Genomic DNA, 23,802 nt, shown 5'->3' with positions numbered 1-23,802 from the left:
AAGAATTTTTAGAAGCTATTAAAATGACTTTTAAAATCATATGTGTCCTTATGACAGAACTAAAAAGTAATTGAAATTATTTTGAACTAAGTTTTTAAACAGTATAATAACTGTTGCAAGAATAACAAGTAATAGTATTCTTATATAACTAATTGACATATTTATGCAAAACAGATGAAACCATTTGACATCCATTCATAGGGAGCTTTTCTCTAATCAAGAACATAGGTTTTAATGAATGAATACAGCATTTTAACAATAAAAAATAAAGATATTTACTTAAGTACACAAGTTAACTCTATTTCAAATGATTTAAGTATGTAACGAAAAAAATCTTAGATTGCTTTTGTAACAAACAACTTTGAAATACAAGGAAAAAAAAGCAATTAGTTAATTTCAAAATATATAAAAGAAGAATACAACTTGGTTATAAAATTAAAGAATTACTTAAGTCTGAAGAAAAGAAAACCCTGACGATCTGTGGTGACAACAAATAGTATAACGGCAAAAAACAAAGTTTTTTTTAAATTGAAAGTTTAATTTTAGCAATTAAATTAAAAATGCAAAGAAGTTTAAGCTTTTATAGTATTAATTCAAAAACCAAAGATTTCTTCTTGAAATCGTTACAGTACTTAATTACTTCGAAACAATGAAAAAAGGCAAAGGAGCTAAGGCATTAATGAAGGCTTCCTCTTTGCCAGTGCGGTTGTTTATTTTACGTAGCATTATTTTACCTTTTTTTTTTTTGAACAGATAATTAGTGGAAAATGCGTAGGGAATTAGAGTATTTAATTTTGTAAAGTGAAAAAAAAAAATTTTTTTTCTTCATAAAATCAATTTTCCCTGATTTTTTGTTATTTTTTCGAAATTCCCTGATATTTCCCTGATTTCTCCCTGATTAATAAAGTTCCCTGACTTTTCCCTGATCTCCCTGATTTCCCTGATCTGTCGCCACCCTGCACAAATCAATGTCAACGTTTCAAAGTTTATTTATTTTTGATTGGACGTCGCCCATTTTGACTGTAAGAAGCACTGAGCGGAACCACTGCATCCACCAATCAATGGCAACGTAATGGAAAATTAAATTTGACAGCTAGTTCATAATGCTAGAAAAAAGTCTGCTACTGTTGTTACACACACATTAACAACCCTGCATTGCCCTGCATTTTGAACGTAATTGTAAAACAAAAAAACTTTCATAAAAGAATGAAAAATTGGAAAAGTTTCATTTTTTTTTCAAGGAAAAAAAAATGAAAATTCTCTTTTTATTATTGGGGGTTTCCAAAGTTTTGTTAAAATGAAAATTTTGCAATAACATACTAGGCTGAAACAGGATTTGAATGTATTTAACTTAACTTGCTAAACATGCATTTGAACTTCATTTACAAAGAAAATTTTTTAATAAATGTACCTGGAGGCTTAACTGCTTTTCGTTTGATACTTTTAGGTGTTTTGGATGGTAATACATTGTCTGCTTTGCTACTTTGCTTGGTATCAACTATTGAAGTCAATTCAGAAATATCTTCATCGAAGGATTTCACTTGTTCTGTGATTTTCGTTTTTTCGCCAATAGATTCAGAGACATCTGATTCTTTAAACAAGAAAATATTTCAGTAAAATTGGAAAAATACATTGATATAACACACTACACCTTAAGAATCTGATCTAAAGATAAAAGTTGGAATAAAAACAAACAAAATACAACATTTTCAGAGCTTTTGCTAACTGGCTGTTACCAGATTTAAACTAAAAAAGAGGGGAAAAACTCCTATTGATCTGCACTTTTATGATGGTTGTGTAAATGTAGTTTAAAAGGTTATTCAGTGCAAAACCTATATGGGAGAGGACACTTTTTTCTATGTTTGCAATTCATTGTTTTGTTAGGTTGCAGAAATAGAAAAAAAACAAGCTGATGAGTGCATCACATGACTTCCTTTTACATCAATTTAATGTTATTTCCTCATTATTGGAATATTTAATATGATTCAATAGTTTACTCTCTAAATATCACCAACAGTGGCCAATTTGAAACCAGATTTAAAAAAAAAAATTGCCAAATTTGTCGCCAAGTTGGCAACAAAACTTGGAGGCCAAAAGACAGGCGCTATATCACCAAGTGTCAGCCAAATAATAACACCACTTGAGTTTGCATCGAAATTAACAGTGATTTCCACCCAAAAAGGTTTGAAACATTCCCTTTGGAACAATCGAATGCAACCAAAAAGGGAGGAGCACAACTAGACCTCACTAGGAGTCTACGTAACAAATTTTAACTTTCTAGGACATACCGTTCTTGAGTTATGCAACATACATATGCACATACATACATACATACGGATGTCACAAGGAAAGTCGTTGTAATTAAATTGGGGAATGTCATAATGGATATTTCGAGTGTCTATACGTTCTTAGGCACTTAGAAAAAAAGGTTCCCAGTAAATACTAATCAATAAAATGGATGATTAAAGAAGAAAAAGCACAATTTGTTTAAAAAATACAACCAACACTTTTTTACGCTGAAATCCCTTATCAAACCCCCACCAGGACAAAAATGCTCAAAGCAAAGCAATAAAGTTATGAGATGTTCATGCACAACTTTTGTATTGCAAGGGCTGAAAAAAAACTCAACATTAATTCGGGGGTGAGCAAAATGGAAATTAAGGCCGAATTTCGAATGAATTTTTTTCGCAAATACAATACTTCTTTTTTTGTAAAAGGAAGTAATAATAATAAATAAATAAAAAAAAAATAATAATAAATAAAAACCTATTATTACTACTATATAGGTTACAATTTAATTGAAGATGCAAAAACCTTCCTTTTTACTTTCTTCTATATCTAATATATAGAAGAAAGTATTGGATTCGTGCAAATTTTCGAATTTCGAATTTTGACGGATTCGAACGTTTTGAGGTGTGCTGAGTCCATTTCGACCATTTTTGGAAAATGTCTGTCTGTCTGTGTGTGTGTGTGTGTATGTATGTGTGTCACGTCTGTGTGTGACCAGTTTTTTGTGGCCGCTCTACAACAAAAACTACCGCATGAAATCGAACGAAATTTAGTACACATATGTGCCCCTAGTACTTGTGCCCATTAGTTTTTGGCGCGAATTCCTCCAAGGGGGGTGGAGCAATGGGACGTTTTTCGAGTTACGCGTGCTTGCTATTCCTCAGGAAGTTACTGGCGGAATCAAACAAAATTTGGTCCATATGTTGGTATTAACAGGAACAGGTGCTGATTCAATTTTGGTGTCAATAACTCTAACGGGGGTTGAGCTATAGAACGTTTTTTGTCGTCAATTGTGACTGCTGTATCTCAAGAAATAATGAACGGAATGAAAGAAAAATTTATCGGCAAGTAGCCCTTAGTGGGTATAAGAACTGATTTTATTTTTGTGTCAACAGCTAAAAAGGGGGTAGTGCAATCACCCGTTCTTTTTTTCCATTTTGAGTGCCCTATCTCAAGAAGTAATGCTACGTTCTGGTTGAAATTTGGAATATATGTGAATCCATATGTAAACAGGCTTTGGTTCTATTTTGACGCCGATCGCTCCAAGAGGTGTTGATTTTTTTTTTTTTGCGAATAAAAATATTTTTATTAATGCAACAATAAGAAAGATAAATCGTAATAGATTGTCGTCTGCGTATTTCTCGTGATTTTAATTGTATGGAAATGATAGGAAATATTATCTCAATGAATTAAAAATTTTAACTGTTGCCATCTTATGTTTGTTAACAAATAAAATATTTGTAATTCATTCAAGCAAGGCTTTTAAAATAACTTTCAATTTTCGCTCTTTGCTTTGCTTTTGCAATAATTCAGACATTGGGATAGTCGTCAAGTTTTTGCATGTGTCATTTTGTTTTTGTTGGGAATATTGCTTCCTCGTCAAGCATGGGGAGGGATCAGAAAAAAAAAAAAGAAAAATATAGAAGAAAGTTTCGTGATGGCCACAACATACTAGTTTAATATTTACTACGGATAAAATTTAGTGATAACATGGAAATACGTAACATTAGGATGCAAAAACAAATCAACTAGCTAAGATAATTGGAATATTGAAATGAATTTGGGTATAGAAGTTATTTAAATAAATATTATTCAAATGAGTATGAATAAAATGGTAAGAAAAAAGTTTCAATTACTTTCAGCAAGTTACAAAAGTATATGAATTTTTTTTTACCTACGGCTGGATGGGATTCAACATTTTCTTTTGTTGAATGATTCATGTGGTTGCTTACTGTTTCTTGACTCGACAACTCACTTGAACTACTTTTTGAAGATTTTTCAGATGTACTTTTAACTGCATCACATTCTTCACGGTTTGAACTTTTCTGTTTTATTGCAGGTTTTTTAACCACGACTACTTGATCACTTTCTTTCCAAAGTGAAGTTGCTACAACGAATACATACATAAGTCACTTTTACAAATAGAAAAAAAGGTTTCCAGTAAATACAAATCAATAAAATGGATGATCAAAGAAGAAAAAGCACAATTTGTTAAAAAATACAACAAACACTTTTTTACGCTGAAATCCCTTATCAAACCCCCACCAGGACAAAAATGCTCAAAGCAAAGCAATAAAGTTATGAGATGTTCATGCACAACTTTTGTATTGCAAGTTAAAGTTCCTTTGTCAATGAAGGGCTCCACAGAAGACTTAAATAGCTGTTTGCTGAAATATTTTGACAATTCATGCATTACTTATATTATATTGCTCATTTATTATATTTGCATTTTAGAAAATTTATTTTGCTTGCCTTAAAGAATTTTTGACCATTTTTTATAAAAATATTAATATGCTGTAGTATTTATTAATTTTGAAAAGCCAAGGGAAAGATTAAACATGTGTGTGTGGGGTGGGGGGCGTATTAACAAATTTTAATTCGTTGAAAGTTGCCATATATAACACATAAATTAGCGAACAGATGAAAGGAATAATTATAGTGGATAACAATGATGCTAAGATGTAAAATTTATACATTGTTTTAAACCGTAAATCTTACTGAGGCAAGTGCAAACAATTCACATTTTGATTTTTTGGAAAAATTACCATTAAAAAAAATGATTTTTGAATTGCTGCTGCTGAGCGAGAATACTTCGCACAAGTCAGCTAGTGTTTCCAGACATTATTCACAAATACATTTACAGTCAAATCTCAATAACTCCAAGTTCTAAGGGCCGGCTAAATGAGTTATGAGAAGTTTCTGCAACAGTCTCAAGAGTTTGAGATCCAATGAAAATTTCGAGATAAAGGAATATTCAAGTTATAGAGATTTGACTGTATATAAGACTACTTCAATTTACTTTAAGAGAGGGGGATAAAGATCGATCAATCATTTCAACAGTAAGCCCTTTATCTTAAAATTAGTAGAGCATACTTACTATTTTTACTAGGCTTTATAATTACTTTTTTTCTTTTAGAGGTAACATTCTGCCTTGTATTTTCTAGAGAGGGGAAAAAATAAAAGGATTAATGATTTCTTTATAGAAAATAACTTTTGATGAAATATTCCCAACACTATGTTTATTAATTTTAAACCTTTTCACTAAACAATGTATGCCAACAAATAATTATAAAAGATTGTTTTGTGGTAAAATTTTAGTATCCTCTTTGCATTTACGATGGAAAACATATGACTATATTCACCGGAAAAATGTATAAAACCACAAAAAATCATTCTTTTTACAAGAACTGAGACTCTTAAGGCCAGCATCAATAGCATAACTACATCCCAAGCTTGTAGGTCATGGTCCATACAAAGTGCTTTGGTCTGAGGTTTTGACTGACATGTCTCAAGCTTCTTCCCAAACAAATTTCTAAAGAACTTTCTAAAATGATCAGATTCTTGATCCTCATTCGATACAACACCAATTTCAGAGCTGACTGAATCTTAAAGAACAGCTAATCAGGGGCAGTTTATTCATTCAGGCTCTGAAGAGCGAGGAATGGGAACTAATGTCATGTATCCCCCCCCCAGGCGACTTTTTCTTGTTGGCGCCAAAAAAGCGTCGTTAAGAAAACGATGTATGACGACATACATCATACATAGTTCTTGGCAATGCTTTTTTGGCACCAACAGGAAAAATGCAGATAAAAATATGTGATCAATATTTCAAAACAAAATATACATTAAAACAACATGAAATCACAGCAAAAAAACAACGTGAATATATGCTTCAAAAACACAAAAAACTAGAAGAATTTTGTACACAAAGAAGAAACACTAGAAGTTATTTAAAATGCTTAAATTAACAAATTACTATAATAGTTCACCATAAAATTATGCACAATTCAAATTAAAGCTTTTCCCCAACATGCATTTTATCGAACAAAAACTTTTCTCATATTCTACTAAAAAAGAGCAAAGCGGTTCAAATTGAGATGTTTTAAGGAGAAAACATCCCCAAAACCAATCACAAACATAAAACAATCATAAAGTAAATTATGAACAGAAATGCTACTAAATTAGAAAAAAAAACTATAAGTCTATTATTTTGCATTTTTAATACTATTTCAGTCAAAAAAAAAAAAAAAAAAATAAATAAATAAAATAAAATAAATAAATAAATAAAAAAGAATGCAAAGTCATTCTAATTCCGATGTATGAAAAGTAGAAATGTCTCAAAAGAATATCCCAAACATAAACAATACAAAAATACTATACATTAATTTGCTATCCAGAAATACTTTCAAAATAGACAAAAATATCAACTATATTTTACATAAAATAACACCTTCACATTTTTATAAAATGCTAGAGTTAACTTATTTTCAGTTATTCAGTACCTAAAGGGATATAGGTTTATGGGAATGAAGACATTCTAAAAATATGCATTTTTGAAATGCTTGAATTGATTGCAAAAATTGAGCAATTTTTATGAATAATTCTTGACATCAGTAAGAATTAGGTAACTTTTGGAATAAAACAACCACACTAGTTTTGTAAAATAAATTTATATGCACTAAAAATAAAGTTAACTACAAAAAACACTCAAGATTTTGTAAAAACATTAAGAATTTTGAAAGTGATAATTTTTTTTTTTTGAATTCTAAAAAAGAACTTAAGTTTTCATTGTCTAAATCCACACTCAGCATGAAACAACTAATTAGTAAGGAACTAATGTCAAGAACGAAAACACAACAACATATTGCAATGGCACAATGCCGCCTTACAGAGACACACCCACATGTTTGATTTTCCGTGTAGTTCACGGTTTAGTTTGAAGAAACTGACATTTTTTAACACTGACACATCAAACCACATTTGAAAAAAACACAAATTAGGCTTCCCTATGAGGTACACTGCACAAAACAAAAATACTAATAAGCAGTCCCAAATGTGCACACGATTAACAAGTTTAAACAGATCTATGTTAACATTGGGTTGCCAAACATAGGTTAATATAGCAAGGGATGCCATGTTTAAAAAAATCATCGCCTTGTTGGCAATTTTTGTAACTTGCTAAAATTTGAATCTCGCCAAAAGGGGGGTATATCACATCTGTACCTGTTATTGACATTATTACTATTAGCATTATGTTTTCAGCAAAAAATCCACATAAAAATATTTTGCAAAGGTTCAACTATAGTAACAGGAAAATAAATACTGAAAGAATTTACCAGTTGTATTATTCTTTTTCTTCACTTTTCCTTTTAAATAACTTGACGATTCAACACCAGGACAGCTAAATCCTTTATAAGCTGGACGATTTGTCACAAGGCACTGTTTCCTTACAGGAAAAGGGAGCACTTCTGAAATTTCACCAGATTCCACTTGCAATGTTTCACCATATGTAGGTTTCTCAGGAAGTTTCTTATGTTCATGTGTAGGAGATGATTTTAAAAATTTTCGATGATTAACAACAACATCATCATCTGATTCTATGTTTGATGCTTCAAACTTCTTTTTCTGTCGCTCGATAATGTCTCGGAGTTTTTGAAACCCAGCTACAAAACAAACAGAAATTCTGTTATTAAAATGTTGAGAATGAGCCAGGGGCGCAACCAGAAAATATTTTAAGGGGGGGGGGGCACAATTTTTTTTTTCACAACACTCTATCAGCGTTCTCTCTCTCTCTTTACATCAATATAAATTTATTATTATTATTATTAATATTATTTAGCAAAATTCCAAAAAATCGTATAAATTTCGCAATTTATTCAAAATTTGTTGCAAAAACATTAATTGTTCTTATGCCAGAATTGAAATCAAGCTAAGAATAAATTTTAAAATACTTGAAACAACAGTATGACAGTAAGATGTTGAAATTAATAAATGGAAATCAATACTTGTTACTACTTCATTTACTATATTAATGAAATAAATCAAAATGCACACAAATTTTTATCACCAAAAGCTCTAAACTATTCATATTTTTAAGATCATTCAAGGAAAGAAAAAAAAAAAAGAACACGTTAAAATAGCATGAAATCACTTAAAAATACAACAAAATAATCAATAAAATCATTTACACTTGATGAGTCCTAAATATCCACATTGCATATATACACTTATAAAATTGTCTTATTGTCTACGATACAAAGTTCAACCATCGTTGTTTCTTGGTTAGTTCTTCAATAACTTAATCTGCTTGTACAACTATATCTTTGTTGATACAAAGCTGTGCTAATCTGTTTAAGCGTTCTTGCATCTTTGTGCTTCTTAAATAGGACTTGAGACGGCGCAATGTTAAAAACGATCGCTCCGCGGTAGCACAAGAAATAGGCAGCGTTATGAACGATTAGTTTCTAACTACAGAAAAAATAAATGCCGAAAAGGAGAGAGGGGGAAGTTTTAAATGACCTCTCGTCGTCCCTGCTTACTTTGGAACCACTTCGCTTTCTCAAAGCGCGTTCATCTTCATTCCAATAAAAAAAAGAGTATTTTTTAAAATTGTTCAAATTAGCATTCTTGGGGGGTGGGGGGCATGGGCCCTGTGGGCCCCCCACTTTGGTTGCAGCCCTGGAATGAGCATAAGAAAAGATTTATCACATCATACAAGAAATTACAGAAACAAACAAAAAAAAAAAAATAAATAAATAAATAAATAAAAATAAATAAATAAAATAATAAAATAAATAAATAAATAAAATAAAAATAAAATATGATTTTTTTTTTGATGATTGGATACTGTCTTAAAACTAAGAAAGCCCATCAACATATTTTTCATGCTAATAAAATACATGAAATAATTATAAAAATATGCAAATTTTTTTAAAAAAGATTATTTTAGAAAACTGAATTTTAATGATATCACACAACATTTGCATCAATTTTCAACAAACATCACTCAGAGATACTACTAATTAGTTTTAATTTTTTACAACATTAAAAATACGGTGAAACCTTAGTAACTGGACACTCAAATAACTAGACAACCTCGCAAAGTCAAAATTTATTTTTTCAATGGTTGATACAATTCTAATTTCAATGCGTGAAAAACTTTCTAATGGAACATACATTTACCCCCATAAGTCAACCTTCACTTGCTAGATCCCTTCTTGCTTCTGATATTCCTCCATTGACCATTTTGAGAATTTTACATTGAGGTTTCTCGGTCAGAGTCGGTCAATTTTTTTTACGAAAAAACCCTTTTCGAGAGGATTTTACCCTGGGGAGTTGATTCCCACACAGCAGGCTGTTGTTGTAGCTCATTGGCTAGGAAGAGGTTGGAGAAGAAATGTACAGAGGCGACTCCCCGAAAGAGTTAAGAAGGTACCACAACACATGATTTGTCGAATATGCGTGAGCAGGCCTCTTCTGACCTGACTGACAAGGATCTTGTAACTCTTTTGAAAAAATATAGATTATTCCTCATAATACTTGTGTATAACTTGAGAAATTTAGTTCAAAAAAATGAGGTTAAAAGTGTATGTAGGGGGGGGGGGAGGGAGAATCAACTTACCTGTAGGGTAGGATTTCCAAAAATTTTCAGGAAACAATTCTTAGAAGAAAAAAAAAACACTCAGAAACAGGAACACGATTTTAGTCCAGCCCATTTAAATAAATGGTCAAGAAGTAAATACTCACATTCTGCTATAATTTTACATTGTATGGATGAAATAAAGAATAAATACTCACAGTAACGGACCAACTATGTGAAAAGTGTGGGAATGAGCTATTTGCGCGATTTTAGTTTTTAGCTCCACAATGTAGATTAGAAAAATACATGAAAAACGATAATTATTTTTCAATTATACGAGCTCTGCAAAAAAAGTTATTAATGTTTAAAATTAACTCTAAAAATTTAGAGTGAAAATACAACGAATCAACATGGCCACTGATATGACATCTCTATGCACACCGGCAAGGTTCGCTTGCAGTAGAAGACCAGTTCAACTTGTATCTTATCATTGCGGTTTATTACTCTTTATTAATTGTATTACTTTTTTTAAAACTTAAAAGTAGTTATCAAGGCAGGGACCAAAAAGGATAGTTATAAATATTCTTTTTCTGGAAAAATTGATATTTTACAAATTACAATGCATTTAATAGATATATTTTCTTAGACATCTTGGATTTTTTTTCTTTTCAACAGAAATTTTCATAAAAATTTTACTATTAAAAAATTCACCAATCGTTTTCTTTGCACAAACACCAAAGATTACCTAAGTTAGACAAATTATTAATTACGTATTAATTTTGAGTAATATGTGACTTTTAAAAACTAAAAAAATTATTTAAAAAATTAAAAATAATTAGTACATATAAAATAAAAAATAATTAGTTAAAAATAATAAGTACATACAATGCTTTTTTCCTTTTCAAACATTTTCAATTTTGAACAAATTACATTTAAAATACAAATTTTTACTTCAGAAGAAAATAATTTTTGCTTTGATCATTGGCAAAAAAAAAAAAAAATAAATAAATAAAAGTTTTAAAAGAAAAATAATTGAGGTTTTGAAAAATGTGAAACCACCAGGGGTTTGAACTGAAGACCTCAATATAACAAAATGCATTCTTTCCCCACTCGTTTACATGAACTACGAACATTTTAGCTAAACAAAATTGATATGCTTTTAGTCATGAGCTGCAGAGCTATTAAATTTGTGTATGCAGTAAATAAGCTGTTTAAACTTACTAAACCATTTAATCTGCAGCTTCCTTGATGTTACGTATATGTAGAAATTTATTTTGATTTTTTATTATCATTTTTTGAAGCTTAAAACTAAGAGCATGTTCAAAAAAACTGTGTTGATTTTTTACTACGGGAAATCACTTTTTTAGTATTAAGTGTTTCAAATGTTTTTGCTTTGTTAAAATCTTTTTCTTCCTTCTTTCTTTTTGAGTTACTTTTATGGAAAGTAGGCTACCATAGAAGAAAAAAGATGGAAAACCCATTGGCTTATTTTTTTTAATGACGACGACGACGTTTCATTGAATCATTTTTAATGAATTTTATTTTTAGAAGAGACACTATTTAACGCACATAACTGTTCATTACAAGCCAGATGGAACACTGCTTGCAATAAACACCAATAAAAATCTAGATATGAAGCTTTAAGAAAATTATTAAATCGGACACCAACACAGTAAAATATGCTGAATATCAGTAGCTAAAATGAAAAAATTGGGGCAAAAGTGCATAGTGACATCAAGCCAATCACTTTGTGTTTCTGTGCCACTTGATACTTCGTCAACTTTCTCATACTTTAAAATTAAATATTAATTTATAGAAAGCTTTTGTTGCACGCAAAACCATTTTCATTAACAGTGAATCATAATTTATCCAAATTACATTAAATTTTGCGTTTTCCTGACATGAGCAAATAGTTCATTGCCACATTTGCAAATTTTCCCTGATAGAAGTAAAAACAAGTGGTGTAGTTAAAATATTTTCTAAATATCTGCAATGCAAATTGCCAATTTGTGACAAACAATGCTAGATTGATTGAGCTATTCAGATTGTACAAAAGCAACCATTTTAATGTACATTTAATAATTGAACAATAATTTAAGATGGCATTAACATTTCTGAATTCTGATATCTAAAAAAAAACCTTTCATTTTAGGGAATTTATTTTAAAGTTTAATTTTTCTAAGAATTATGGTGAGATCCAATAATAAAGCAATTAATCATAATTTGCTATCATTCTTTTCATCAATTAAATTGCAATAGTCAAACATAGTAGAAGTCATTACAATTGCTCACTTTAAAGACACTAAAGGATTACTAACTTACAATTAGATTTTGAACTGTTGCGATTGAAAATAGGTTTCTTCCCAGCAGGCACTATTTTCCATTCCATACCATTTGTTACTTTCCTGGCAGGTGGTACATTTTCAGAAGCAGGAGAACTAATCTGACTGTCTAGTCCAACTTCTTCCTCTTGTAAAAATATTTTTTCCCAAGATGAAAAGACAATTTTTGGTGCATTGTCATTAGATTTGGTTTTATGCCTGTGAAATAAAACACAAAATTACCATTTACTAAATTAGTTTTATAAAATCTATTTACTAGAAAACTAATTGCTTCAGTGAAATCACAAGTGGAAGTGAAGAATGACTTCATTATTACCTATGTAAATCTTACATTTATTGCTTGGGTATATGGAAGTAGTGACCAACCTTTTTTTAACAGAGGATCGCACCTACAAATGAAAATGAACCTCACAGGCCAGAACACATGTCAAATTTAACTTTTTTCCCAAATACCATGGGTTAATGGGAAAAAGAAAAGAAACTCGTAACCCAAAAATTGTTGTTAACATTACTACATTATTTGTTTTAGTAACACGAAGTTTCCATTAGTTTTTCAGAAACCAATTTATCTAACCATTTGGATCCAAATTTGCAACAATCATTCTTAATACCAAATGTAGTTGATTATTTGTTTTGAAATTTTCCAGAACTTAGTTTTTGCAGTAATTTTGAACATATAATGGGTCATATAGATCATCTTCTCAGACTACATGTGGTGGCCTGATGCCACCCAGGCCGTAGGTTGGGCGCCACTAGTATATATCATTTAAAGAGGGTAGGTAAAAGACCAAGACAACAGGGATGCCCACCCCTCCCCTAAGGGTAAGGGTGCATCCCCCTAAATATTGCAAGAACCCCCCAAAAGCAAGAGCCCCCCAAAAATGAGAAAAATATCCCTCAAAACACCCCCTAAAAATTTCAATGGCGCAGTCTGCGCCATGTCCCTTTCTAGGCGGGCACTCCTGAAGACTAGGTGAATGCTCTTCTATGCAAAACCTATGCATTTATTCATTTTAATAAAATCAAGATGACAAGGGATTTTTTTAAAAGAAGTTCCCAGACTTCTCCTAGGGAAAAAAAATAATTTTTTGATATACCACCAGTACATTTTAGAAATTCACAAAGTCAACTATTTCTGCCATCGTACTAAAGTAGGACTAAGTAATATGACAACGCTGCTAACCACAGAAAAGGACAGTTTGAAGAATATTTAGTGTTAGTAATGGAATTTCTTATGCACTAAATGCTTGCACTACATACATTTTTGAATATTTATTCAAGTGCTGAATAGTATTGGATACTAGTATATAAACACAAAAATGTTGAAGTTACAACTAAGTAAGAAAAGTGGCCAACTCCACAAGTCAAAAACAAGATTAAATGCCTCTTCTCCTTGCTGTCTCAACCTATCAATCACAAGCTGTTTGTAAAGTATGAATTAAGTAAAATTGTCTTTCCAATACTAATGAGAAATATAGTAAAAAGATAAAACTTCTATTTTGTTGCTTTAAAGCAGTTTGTTGTTATTGTCGTGTGCCATCTAGGCTGGCAATTTGGGGAGCGCTGCTTCACTTTTCCAACTGTACCGTAATTTGGTGTGAAGTCAGACTTCCACAGTGCAGACATGCCATAGGTCCCGTTTATAGGGTAGGCAACCATTCACAGAATAACAACAAATTCACACAAAGAAAGGTCAAGGACAGGAGAGAGAAGGTATGTCCATGCCCGAGCCAAGATTCGAACCCAGATCTTCACATAAATTCTAGAAATGATTCATATTTTACCTATGCTAAAAGTAATTTACAATTACAAAACAATTTCTTCAAAGATCAATAAACAATTAAAGGAATAAGGGCAGAAAAAGTTATATCTGCGTTATTTTTACTTATTTATTTTTTTCAAGTTTTCAACATTTATTTTAATTTTTAATTCATTAATGTGAAATGGTCTACAATTTAACGAAAGTAAAAGTAGTAACTACTTGAAGTTCTAATATTAGTTCAGTAGTACTGAAAAAAATTAATTTTTGAAATATTTTGGTGACAACAACAGCGAAAAGATCATCAGGTAACAAAGATACATAATTTATTAAATTGGAAGATGTTGATGGGTTAAATTTCTGCACAGATAGCAAAACCAGCAGTCATTGTCTTTTAAAAAAGACCTCCCCCCCCCTTTTCTTTATATGATTTTTTAGTTTATTACTGTGTAATATTCCATTTGTAAACACTAGAAAGACGGAGGGCACTGTGGCTCCTCGCGTAGTTTGTTGTTCAATAGCTCAAATAATATCTAATGGAGCTTTCTGACTTTTTATCATATGTCACTATTTTAATGATATTTTAAATGATTTGCCTCATAGTACTGTAAATATTGATAGTTATACAGTAGAAGACCGTTATAACGCACACCTTGGGACCAGAGCTTTTGCATTATACAGGTTTTTGCGTTACATAGATCATTTCCCAAATTTTGAAACTAACATTCAGAATATATCTATATATTAGCACTTCAGAATGAGTTTTAAAGCACCAATATTACAATTAGTTATTCACAAATAAATATGTTTCACAATCAAAAGAAAGTGCATTATCCTGCACTTCTGCTAGCTTCATGATTCGCATAACAGCAGCATTTTTAAGAGTCATCTGGTAATTTCTGTTTGCTATGAGTGCCAATTTTAAATTTAAAAGCTTTGAATTAAGATGGAAACATGAAAAACTTTCAAAATTTAATTTGCCTGACAATTTTTATGTTTGCAATGCAAAATAGAGGGATTTTTAAAGCTTCCAAAACCTATTGTTTACTTCTGAAAAGTTGTGCGGTTTATAGAGAATTGCGTTATATAGGTCGACATTATAATGGTCTTTACCTAGAAAGATGGAGGGGCCACAGAGGCTCCAAAGCTATTTTACAATAAAAATATATTTTTTTTCCTTTCATCTAATTGTTGTAGCATAAAACAAATGCTATTCACTCTAGTTTAACCTGTAACTTTATCTTTTTGCAATTGGTTGGATATCCAAAAGCTATGAACAGCAACGATTGTTTACCAGCAAAAAACTGCAGCCATTGCTCTTGGAAAGATAAACTAGTTCTACCTTTTGGCAAGTAAAGACAGAAAAGCTGAAAATAATAACGTACTAAGTTTTTATTTAGTCATATAAGAAGGTGCATTGGGCATTTGAACTCACCCCCAGGAAGAATTTTTAAAAGAATTCACCCAAAAAATGGGCAGGAGTCACACTGTTCACCCTACTTATACAGAAAATTTCAGTCTTTCTAGTGTTAAAACTATATATACATATATAAATACATTAAAATAAAACAATATGATTCAATAATTAAAATACCAAGATGGAATAATTAAACATAGTACCTTGTCATGGCATACTTTAAGTCTTTATTTTCACTCAAGCCCATAATTAAAGATGAGGTGCTTCCTGAAGATGAGTACTGAAGTTCTGGAAAATTCGAGGTATCACTTGTGGAAACTGTAAGAGGTGTAGAACTTTGAGACAAAACTTGTTTCAGTTCTTTGGGTTCAATTTCAGGTATTTTGAAAGGAGGAGGTTTAGGCTTGGCTTCAGCAGCTGTAGAACTCACAACTTTATCAACTATTTATCAAGGAAAAAATAATAATTTTTTACACAAAATAGTTAAGTACAAAGGAATTTAAAATACTTGCTTTCAAACAAATGCAATGTTTGGCTTATTATGGAAAGTGATTAAAAACTAACTATTTGTGACACTTAAATATTTTTCTAAACTTTTAAAATAAACTGAATATAGTTTTCAGTACTGAGTAGAAACCAATACCCTTGATTGGATAACATCATCAATTTTAAAAAAAAGTATATAATAATCACTATGCAAATGCAGCAACTCAATTGTAAAAATTATTGCAAAACTGGACAGCATTGGAGTTTAGAATACTAAAAAGGTGCAAAAAGAGAATAAATAAGCTTAAGTGCAAAAAATAAAACACTTTTTCTCAACTTACTATGTGGAATACTTTCATTTTGGATTGGATAACTTTTCAATTTAGGTTTTTCTAACAGAGTTCCCTAAGAGAGAGAGTCATAATAAAAATCCTCAGGATATTTGCAAATATAAAATTGAAATTTATTTTTCAGTAATAAAATATACTTAATAGCCTAACAATACATAATAATACAAATAATCACCTTAATGAAGTGCCTTTCAAAATGTTTCGTCTTGTTGACAGATTTAAGTTCTATATGAGAGGGTTTGCTTGAAAGTAATGATAGAGAACTTCCTTTCCTTGAACTCATGGATCTCTTGGCATTGAGAAGTTTTCGCTCAGCAATTTCAACCTTGAATAGAAATATAATTTTACATTCAAATACGAATATACGGGAAACTTTCATTTCACTGGGATTTGGTTAGATGTGGGTTAAGATTTGACACCTTTATTTTATTTTATGTGGATCAGTTTTGATTTTACAAAGATGCGGCATTGCAAACATAAAATTTTCCCCTTTCAAAATTCAAACTCTTGAGATTGCAAATAACACATAATAAACTGCATTTTGACCTGCTAGTAAGTGACCTTGGTTCACTAGAGACATTTTTTGGGACTGGTTCCAGAGCTTTTCCAGAAGTAAAATTATTAAATTTATACAATTCAGAGCTCACTGGAAGAAGAGCTTTTAGAAGTGACAGAGAAGAACGAAACTAACGAGGATGTCGACATCAATGACACACAACCAAAAGTTTTCACATTGAAAATTTTGAGCCATTTCCTGGACAATGGCCAATGATCTTAATGATTTGTTAGTGAAGGAAGATCCTGCCATTAAAATGATGCGAGTGATCATGGATGCTTTAAAGTTCCACAAAGAACTACAGGGAAAAATAATTAAAGACTGTGAAAAGAATATCATAATCAGTTTTTTTTCTAAACACAAAGTAAATTCATGTTAAAAGAATATCATAACCAGTTTTTTTTCTAAACACACAGTAAATTCATGTTTTCTTTATGCATGTCACACATATTTATCAGAATAAGTACACATTAAACTTATTTATCTTTCACTAAAATGAAGTGTTTGTTTTAATCTATGGAACCAAACCCCTATTTTAACACTACTATTAAATCTTAGTATCTTAGTCTACAATTAAATCTTAGTAAAATTAAAGATTATCAGTGGATTTTACGATGAAAAATCCAGTATGCTATCTACATCAGCAAATAATAATAATAATTACTAACAACTAATTTTTTTGTTCACTAAATTAAAAAAAAAATCTCTCTTTCTTTTAAATGTTCTTCATTGGGTCTCATTTTCCAAATATTGACTTCTACTCTTATTGGTAGTGAGTTATTTTTGGACAAAAAATATTAAGCATACCAACACAATTAGTTCTACATGATACTAGAAAAAAACACATACCTCTTCTTTTAAAATTGTAATTGTTTTCTGAGCCTCTTGAAAACCTAAAAGAAAATAAAAATAAATATAATTAACATTCAGAATTTACAAAAAAATTATTTTGCATATAACCGATAGCCCAAAAATACAATAAAGAATTAAAAATAATATTATTTACATATTCATAGGCTAAAATTCTGAGCTAGATATCTAGGTTCTAGCTCATCAAGAGTTGTCCCGTTTTTTTTTACACCCTGGACAAAATATTAGGACTCGACCGATGCATCGGCCTGGCCGATGCATCGGCGCCGATGGTTCAACGATTTAGCCATCGGCATCGGCATCGGCGGCCGATGCTAACTTGCAGGAAACATCGGCCCATCGGCCTTAAAAACATCGAAAAGCCGATGGAATTGGCCGATGTTTTTGAAAAAAAAAAGGACTTTTGTTGTTTTACATTTTAATACAAAGTAAAGGGAATTATTGTTTTCAAACAAAATTGTTTACTTAAATTTCAGTATGAATTTCTATAGTCACCCCTGAAAGAGTTTTTGATACTGCATTCAGGTACCAAACAAGTTAATTATTGCGTTGTTTCTTGCTGCTGGATGTATGTATGTATCTCTCATAAGTCAAAACTTAAAAATGGTAAGCTGTAGAAGGCTAAATTTTCGCATGTGGGATGTGCGCACGTTCCAGTTGTGCACTTCGCTTTTTGTTTTCGATCGGGTGTACCAAAAAGCTTATTAACCGATTTTTTGTGGCTATTAATTACTTATTTCAAAGCAAAATTAATATAGCGTCTCAGACTGACGATCATTTAGTGATATATTGCAGAACTGGAGACTATGCAAACAAATATGAGATGCAGAAACCGGTTTTGTTTCATTTTGTTAGATTCCCGTTGAACCCACGGTAACTTTTAATTTTTCGATATTTGTAATATGAACCACAGTAATGCAGTCTTTTCTGTATCGCTTCGGCGGAGCTACATGTTTGAGGCCCATCGAAATATATTTTGGGGCCCTATTTCTCTATCACAAAAGTTGTAAAACATTTATCATAAGCATTTTTGTAACTCCTACGGTGCCCCTATGTATATGGGACCTCTCGCGCAATTGCAACATTCGCTATATTTTAAATCCGCCACTGCACGTCAAAACAAACTCGGGTGCAAGTTTTAAAAGGGTTTTTCTGCTCAATATTTATGATTATTTTGAACTCTATTTTTTTCCGACTATTTTTTGTATTTCCGAGAACACTTGCGTGCCCCTCCTCCCACTCCCTCAATTTCTGAAATTAAACTCTAGTTGTACTTCTGAGTTGTTTAAAACTAACACCATTCATAAAATTAGAGATTTTTTTCAAGCTTTATCTATTGTTTAGGAAGAATTTAGAGTATTCATGTAAGAAATTGATTAAAGACGTTTTGAATGGTGGCATAACTCGGAAAACAGGGACTTTTGAATTTTTTCTTCAGAAGTGCTGAAGTAGATTCAGAAACTCTTCCGAGACGTTGGTGGTAGCGGTTCTGTACTAAAAAAATTAAGTCGAAGTTGCGGCCGAAGTTTAACGTTGTGAGTTACTCCAAAAACAGAGGGTGACCCCCCTAACCCATCCTCGTCGTTTCAAGCATTTCTTAAATAATTAGCGGTTATTCATTTTGGTCAAGAAATGACATCTTGCGTATTTCTAGTACTTATTTCATCTATATTTTGTAATGCGCCATCTTTTTTGCATCATTAATAGCGATCGATTTTTTTTTCTGTTGTAAGTAACTATTTTTATGTCTTTATATAAAATCAAGGAATAAGTTATTTTCGTTTTCATCATATGTTTAATAATATGTTATAGAAAAGTTTCAAGGATTTCCTACTATGCCATTTTTTAAATTTCAGAAAATTATTGTTAAATTGAAAAATTTAATTTGAATTTGTTTGTAGTGCTGCATAAAAGATTAAACATTAAAATTGCTCAATATTACGTGTGCAAACATGAGATCAAGTAGTATATGTATTCAGTTATTAACTTGGTGTAAATATTGAGTTTGTTTATTGTAGCTGCGTTTTAAGAACCTCGCTCTTTTCATGGCTATTTCTTTTTTCCGCAAAACTTATGTCATTGTTATACATTTATGAAAAATGCGAACTTTTCTATTCATAAATTTTAAATAAGTATAAAAATATTCCTATTATGATTTAATATTGTAATTTATCTGTTACCTTTTTTGTTTAATTTGATGATTAAAAAATGTCGACGTGCAATCTTTCCACTTTAATTGCGTAATTTGTTGACGGTTTCATAGTTTTATTCTTTTTTTTGTATGATAAAACAACATAATTTAATGTTTTTTAACTATGTTTAGTTTACTTAAATCATACAATATTACAATATTACTGAAGTCTTTGTTATGTGTTCAATTAAAAAAAAATCAATTGGTTATTAAACAGTATCTTTGTTTCTCTTCCTTTTTTTTTTTGGCTGTAGTTCTTTGTCTTCCATCATACAGCACACAAAAAAGTAGAAGCATTACTACACCCTATACAGATTGTACGTAGTACGATCCAAAAGTTTGGGGAACAAGTTGTATAAATCCTTACCCAGAATAGTTCACATTACCGAAGCACATCCACCTTCAAAAGGTCATTTTGAGGGACTATGTACTTCTGCCAGTGTTCATATAACTTTTGGAAACACTCCTGGAAGCCATTTTTTGCTACCTTCTGTGATGCAGCTTTATCTTCTCCTGACGGAAGAAAGCGGTGTCCATGTAAATGTTTTTTTTTTTTGCTGGGAACAGGTAAACATCACACGGAGCTAAGTCCGACGAAATGTTATGTTATTTGCTTATCATATAAGAGTATTGACCAATCGAACCATGCATCCTCAACAAGAAAGTCGCCTTCTTCCCCACGATGAAGTTGAAGCAGCAGCGCAAGAGGCCTTACAGGAGGTTGCGACAAATGTCCAGGAGCCCTTCTAAAAGCTATACGAACGTTGGCAGAAGTGTATAATCGTTCAAGGTGACTATTTTGTAGATACAGTGGCTCCCAAAAGTGCTCGTACACCCACGACTTTCAATGAAATAAGCCCCTATGGCATTGGTTAGAATTAATATTTCGGAATAGGTATTTAATTATAAGATCTATGATCTTTTTTTAACAAAACTGCACGAAAATTTTTAATAAAACATGAAAACTTAATTTTTTAAAAATCAAAAACCAAAAAGTGCCGGAAATTTAATTTTACAGAAGTCTTCGTACACTTAGGAAAAAATAACAAAAAATTAGTAAATAATCTAACTTTTTATTAGTAGAATATCATGCAGTAACAATAACAGCTTTTAAACGTCTGAGAAGAGATTTCATTGTTTTTTCTGTCTTTTTTTGTGCAATTTCTGAGTAAATGTTCAGCCGCACTACGAGTCTTACTGTTTCTAGTTCGTTTTTCGTTTCAATGATGTATTTTCGTAATCTAACCACCAGATATCTCCAAATATGTTCCATTAAGTTTAAATCTGGTGATTGAGGAGAAATTTCTATGCTTAAGGACAAATTTTGAGGCACCAAACTCGAACGTGTGCTTCTTATCGTTAACTTGATAAAAAACAAAGTTGTTTCTGATTACCAAATTTTGGGCTAATAGTTTAAAATTGGTTTTTGAAATATTTAAGTGAACAGCATGATTCATTATTTCATCAAAAAATTCCAAATTTCCAAGTCCTGATGCTATTATGCACCCTCACACAAAAAACACCTTCACCGTCCTGATTAACTGATTCAGTTAAGCTCTTAAGATTAAATTCCTCATTTTTTCTTCTGTTGACAATTATGCACTATTTTAACCCAAAATATTGAATTTATTTTTATCTGTAAGTAAGACGTTGTTTCAAAACGTTTTGAGCTTATTTATCATTTATTTTACGACGGAAAGCGTAAGTTTTCTGCTTTTCGCGCGAACAAGAAATTTTCTGCGGGAAGGGGTCCCCTTTAATCCAGCTAATCAGAGAACTTGGCGAACAATTTTAGGTGAAAATTAAACGTAAAATGTTTCATTTCATTCTGTAGAAACTTTTTCAGCGCTCAAATGTGTACTTTTCATAATTTTTTTTAACTGTAAACCTCCGATCACGCTTTGTTAACTTTGCCAGTTGACCTTTTGTTACCTTGTTTTCGATCCGATTCTTGTCTTTAAAGCATTTTATCAAGCACTTCACTATAGAATGGTATAAATTAACTAATTTCGAGACATTTCAAACCAATTTATGGCTACTGTGAGGGAAAAAAAATCAAATTTCGAATCGTGTTTGTTGTTTTCTGCGCATACCTGCCATTTAAAAATAATAAGCAGAAGCTTAGGGAATAAATAAACAGAAAATTAAAGGCAAATGACTTTACAGTGTCATTACAATGTAAAAACAATAAAAAAAAAACCACATATAATAATTTTAATCATGAATTCATTCGAAAATATTTCAGTGTACGATGACTTTTGTGGCGTATTTTTTCTCTGTCTCATCGTTTTTTGACAAATTTCAAAAATGAAATTTGGCAATATTTTGAGAAAAACTACTGGGTTTTATTCAGAATGGCATAGGAATAGTGTTAAAAAATGGTCTTCATATTCGAATTCAGTTTTGCGTTATTTTGGTTTTACTACAAAATTTCAAAGTGTACGAACACTTTTGGGAGCCACTGTAGATGTACTTCGGTAATGTGAACTATTCACGATATTTTTATACAACTTGTCCTCAAACTTTTAGATCATACTACTTACGTATGAGTTTTCAACTTTCTATTTCATAACGTTTTTGTGTAACGTAAGTTTACGCTCATGAAGACATCACAAGAGAATTTGCGATAATTAACTAAGGAGGCGTTCAAAATGGATATTTCGGTCATCTATATGTTCTTAGGTACATATGCGCTGAAAAAACTTGTAAAGTTTAAATTGGATGATAGTAAAATAAAAATTTAGGTCGAAATCTGATTTTTTTTGGGGGGGGGGGGATTACAATTCCTTATTCCTAGAAAGGAAGTAAAGTGAAATGAATCAATGATCCTTTAAATCCTTGACAATCTTATCAATTTATTTCTGTTAGATTTTTTTTTCTTTTTTTTTTGCCATCGGCCAAAAGCATCGGCCATCGGCCATCGGCCATTTGAAGGAAAACAATCGGCCATCGGCCATCTTTGAACAATCGGCCAACAATCGGCATCGGCCCATCGGCCAAAAAATGCCATCGGTCGAGCCCTACAAAATATCATTTTGTGCACTTTTGTTTCAATACATTAAAATTTGTAAATTAAAAATGTTGAACTTCACAATAATTAATAAATATGTCGATATTTCTCTTTTAAGGAACAATTACAAAATTAAAACAAGAGATAAGAAGTCGTGAAGTTTTTTATTGTAGAGTCAAAAGTTATAAAATGAGTTAACAAGTAAATGTTGATTAAAAAAAAAGAAAAAAGAAGAAGAAGAAGTTATAATGTGTCTCTGATAAGCTGAAGCATGACCCTGACAGTGCTTAATTCTGTTTCAGGAGTTCAGCGAAAAGGGATGTGTTACTGTTGTTCGGATATGAGTAGGAATATAATCGCAAAACTTCTATAAAAACAGCCCAAATCAACTCAATGCCAATCACCCTCCCCTATTACCCCAAAAGGGAATAAGCACTGTCGAGGTCAAGCTTTAACTTATTAGAGCCACATTATATAGAGCAAGGAAATCTGTACTTGTTATGTCAAAACGTAAATTTGAAGCTGAGCATTTATGTTTTGCTTTAACTTTTAATCTTGTATATGTTTTCACTTTTAGTTTGGTTATCTAAAGCAAACATAACCATAACTTTTTGTGGTGTTCTAGGTTGTTTTCAAGCAAATATAAATTTAATAAAGCAATATTTTTGAATTCTAACATATTTCAATTAAAAAATAAAGTGATACAAACGCTTACTATTTTTGCATTAGATTATCATATGATTCACAAAACTAATGTGATGTTATTATCTCCAAAGCAGAATACTTGACGATGTTCTGCAACGTAAAATCATTTGACAAAAATTGTTCTGCAAGTACTTCAAGCATTGTATACACAAGCAACCAACGTGACCTTTTCCACAAATCAGGAGTCCTAAACCAAAATCGTTTCATACAGGAGGGGTCATACAGCCCCCCCCTCCCCCCAGTTTTTA

General features: G+C 31.2%; 1 protein-coding gene across 1 annotated transcript in view; it reads right to left on the bottom strand.

Moving 5' to 3' along the window:
- The window catches only part of LOC129216716 (centrosome-associated protein 350-like), a 94,779-nt gene that overhangs the window by 69,790 nt on the left and 1,187 nt on the right, over positions 1–23,802 (bottom strand). Inside the window, exons 2-8 of the mRNA XM_054850933.1 lie at positions 16,398–16,547; positions 16,214–16,277; positions 15,590–15,827; positions 12,191–12,408; positions 7,770–7,952; positions 4,184–4,396; positions 1,412–1,591 (exon numbers count right to left, since the gene is read on the bottom strand). Coding sequence (XP_054706908.1) covers positions 1,412–1,591; positions 4,184–4,396; positions 7,770–7,952; positions 12,191–12,408; positions 15,590–15,827; positions 16,214–16,277; positions 16,398–16,547 — 1,246 coding nt within the window. The remainder of the gene's footprint in view (positions 1–1,411; positions 1,592–4,183; positions 4,397–7,769; positions 7,953–12,190; positions 12,409–15,589; positions 15,828–16,213; positions 16,278–16,397; positions 16,548–23,802) is intronic.

Source organism: Uloborus diversus, chromosome 2, assembly GCF_026930045.1.
Source record: "Uloborus diversus isolate 005 chromosome 2, Udiv.v.3.1, whole genome shotgun sequence".
In the NCBI taxonomy this organism is placed as follows: domain Eukaryota; kingdom Metazoa; phylum Arthropoda; class Arachnida; order Araneae; family Uloboridae; genus Uloborus; species Uloborus diversus.
The sequence above is the reverse complement of the archived record's forward strand: the minus strand, read 5'-3'. Positions and strand labels throughout refer to the sequence as shown.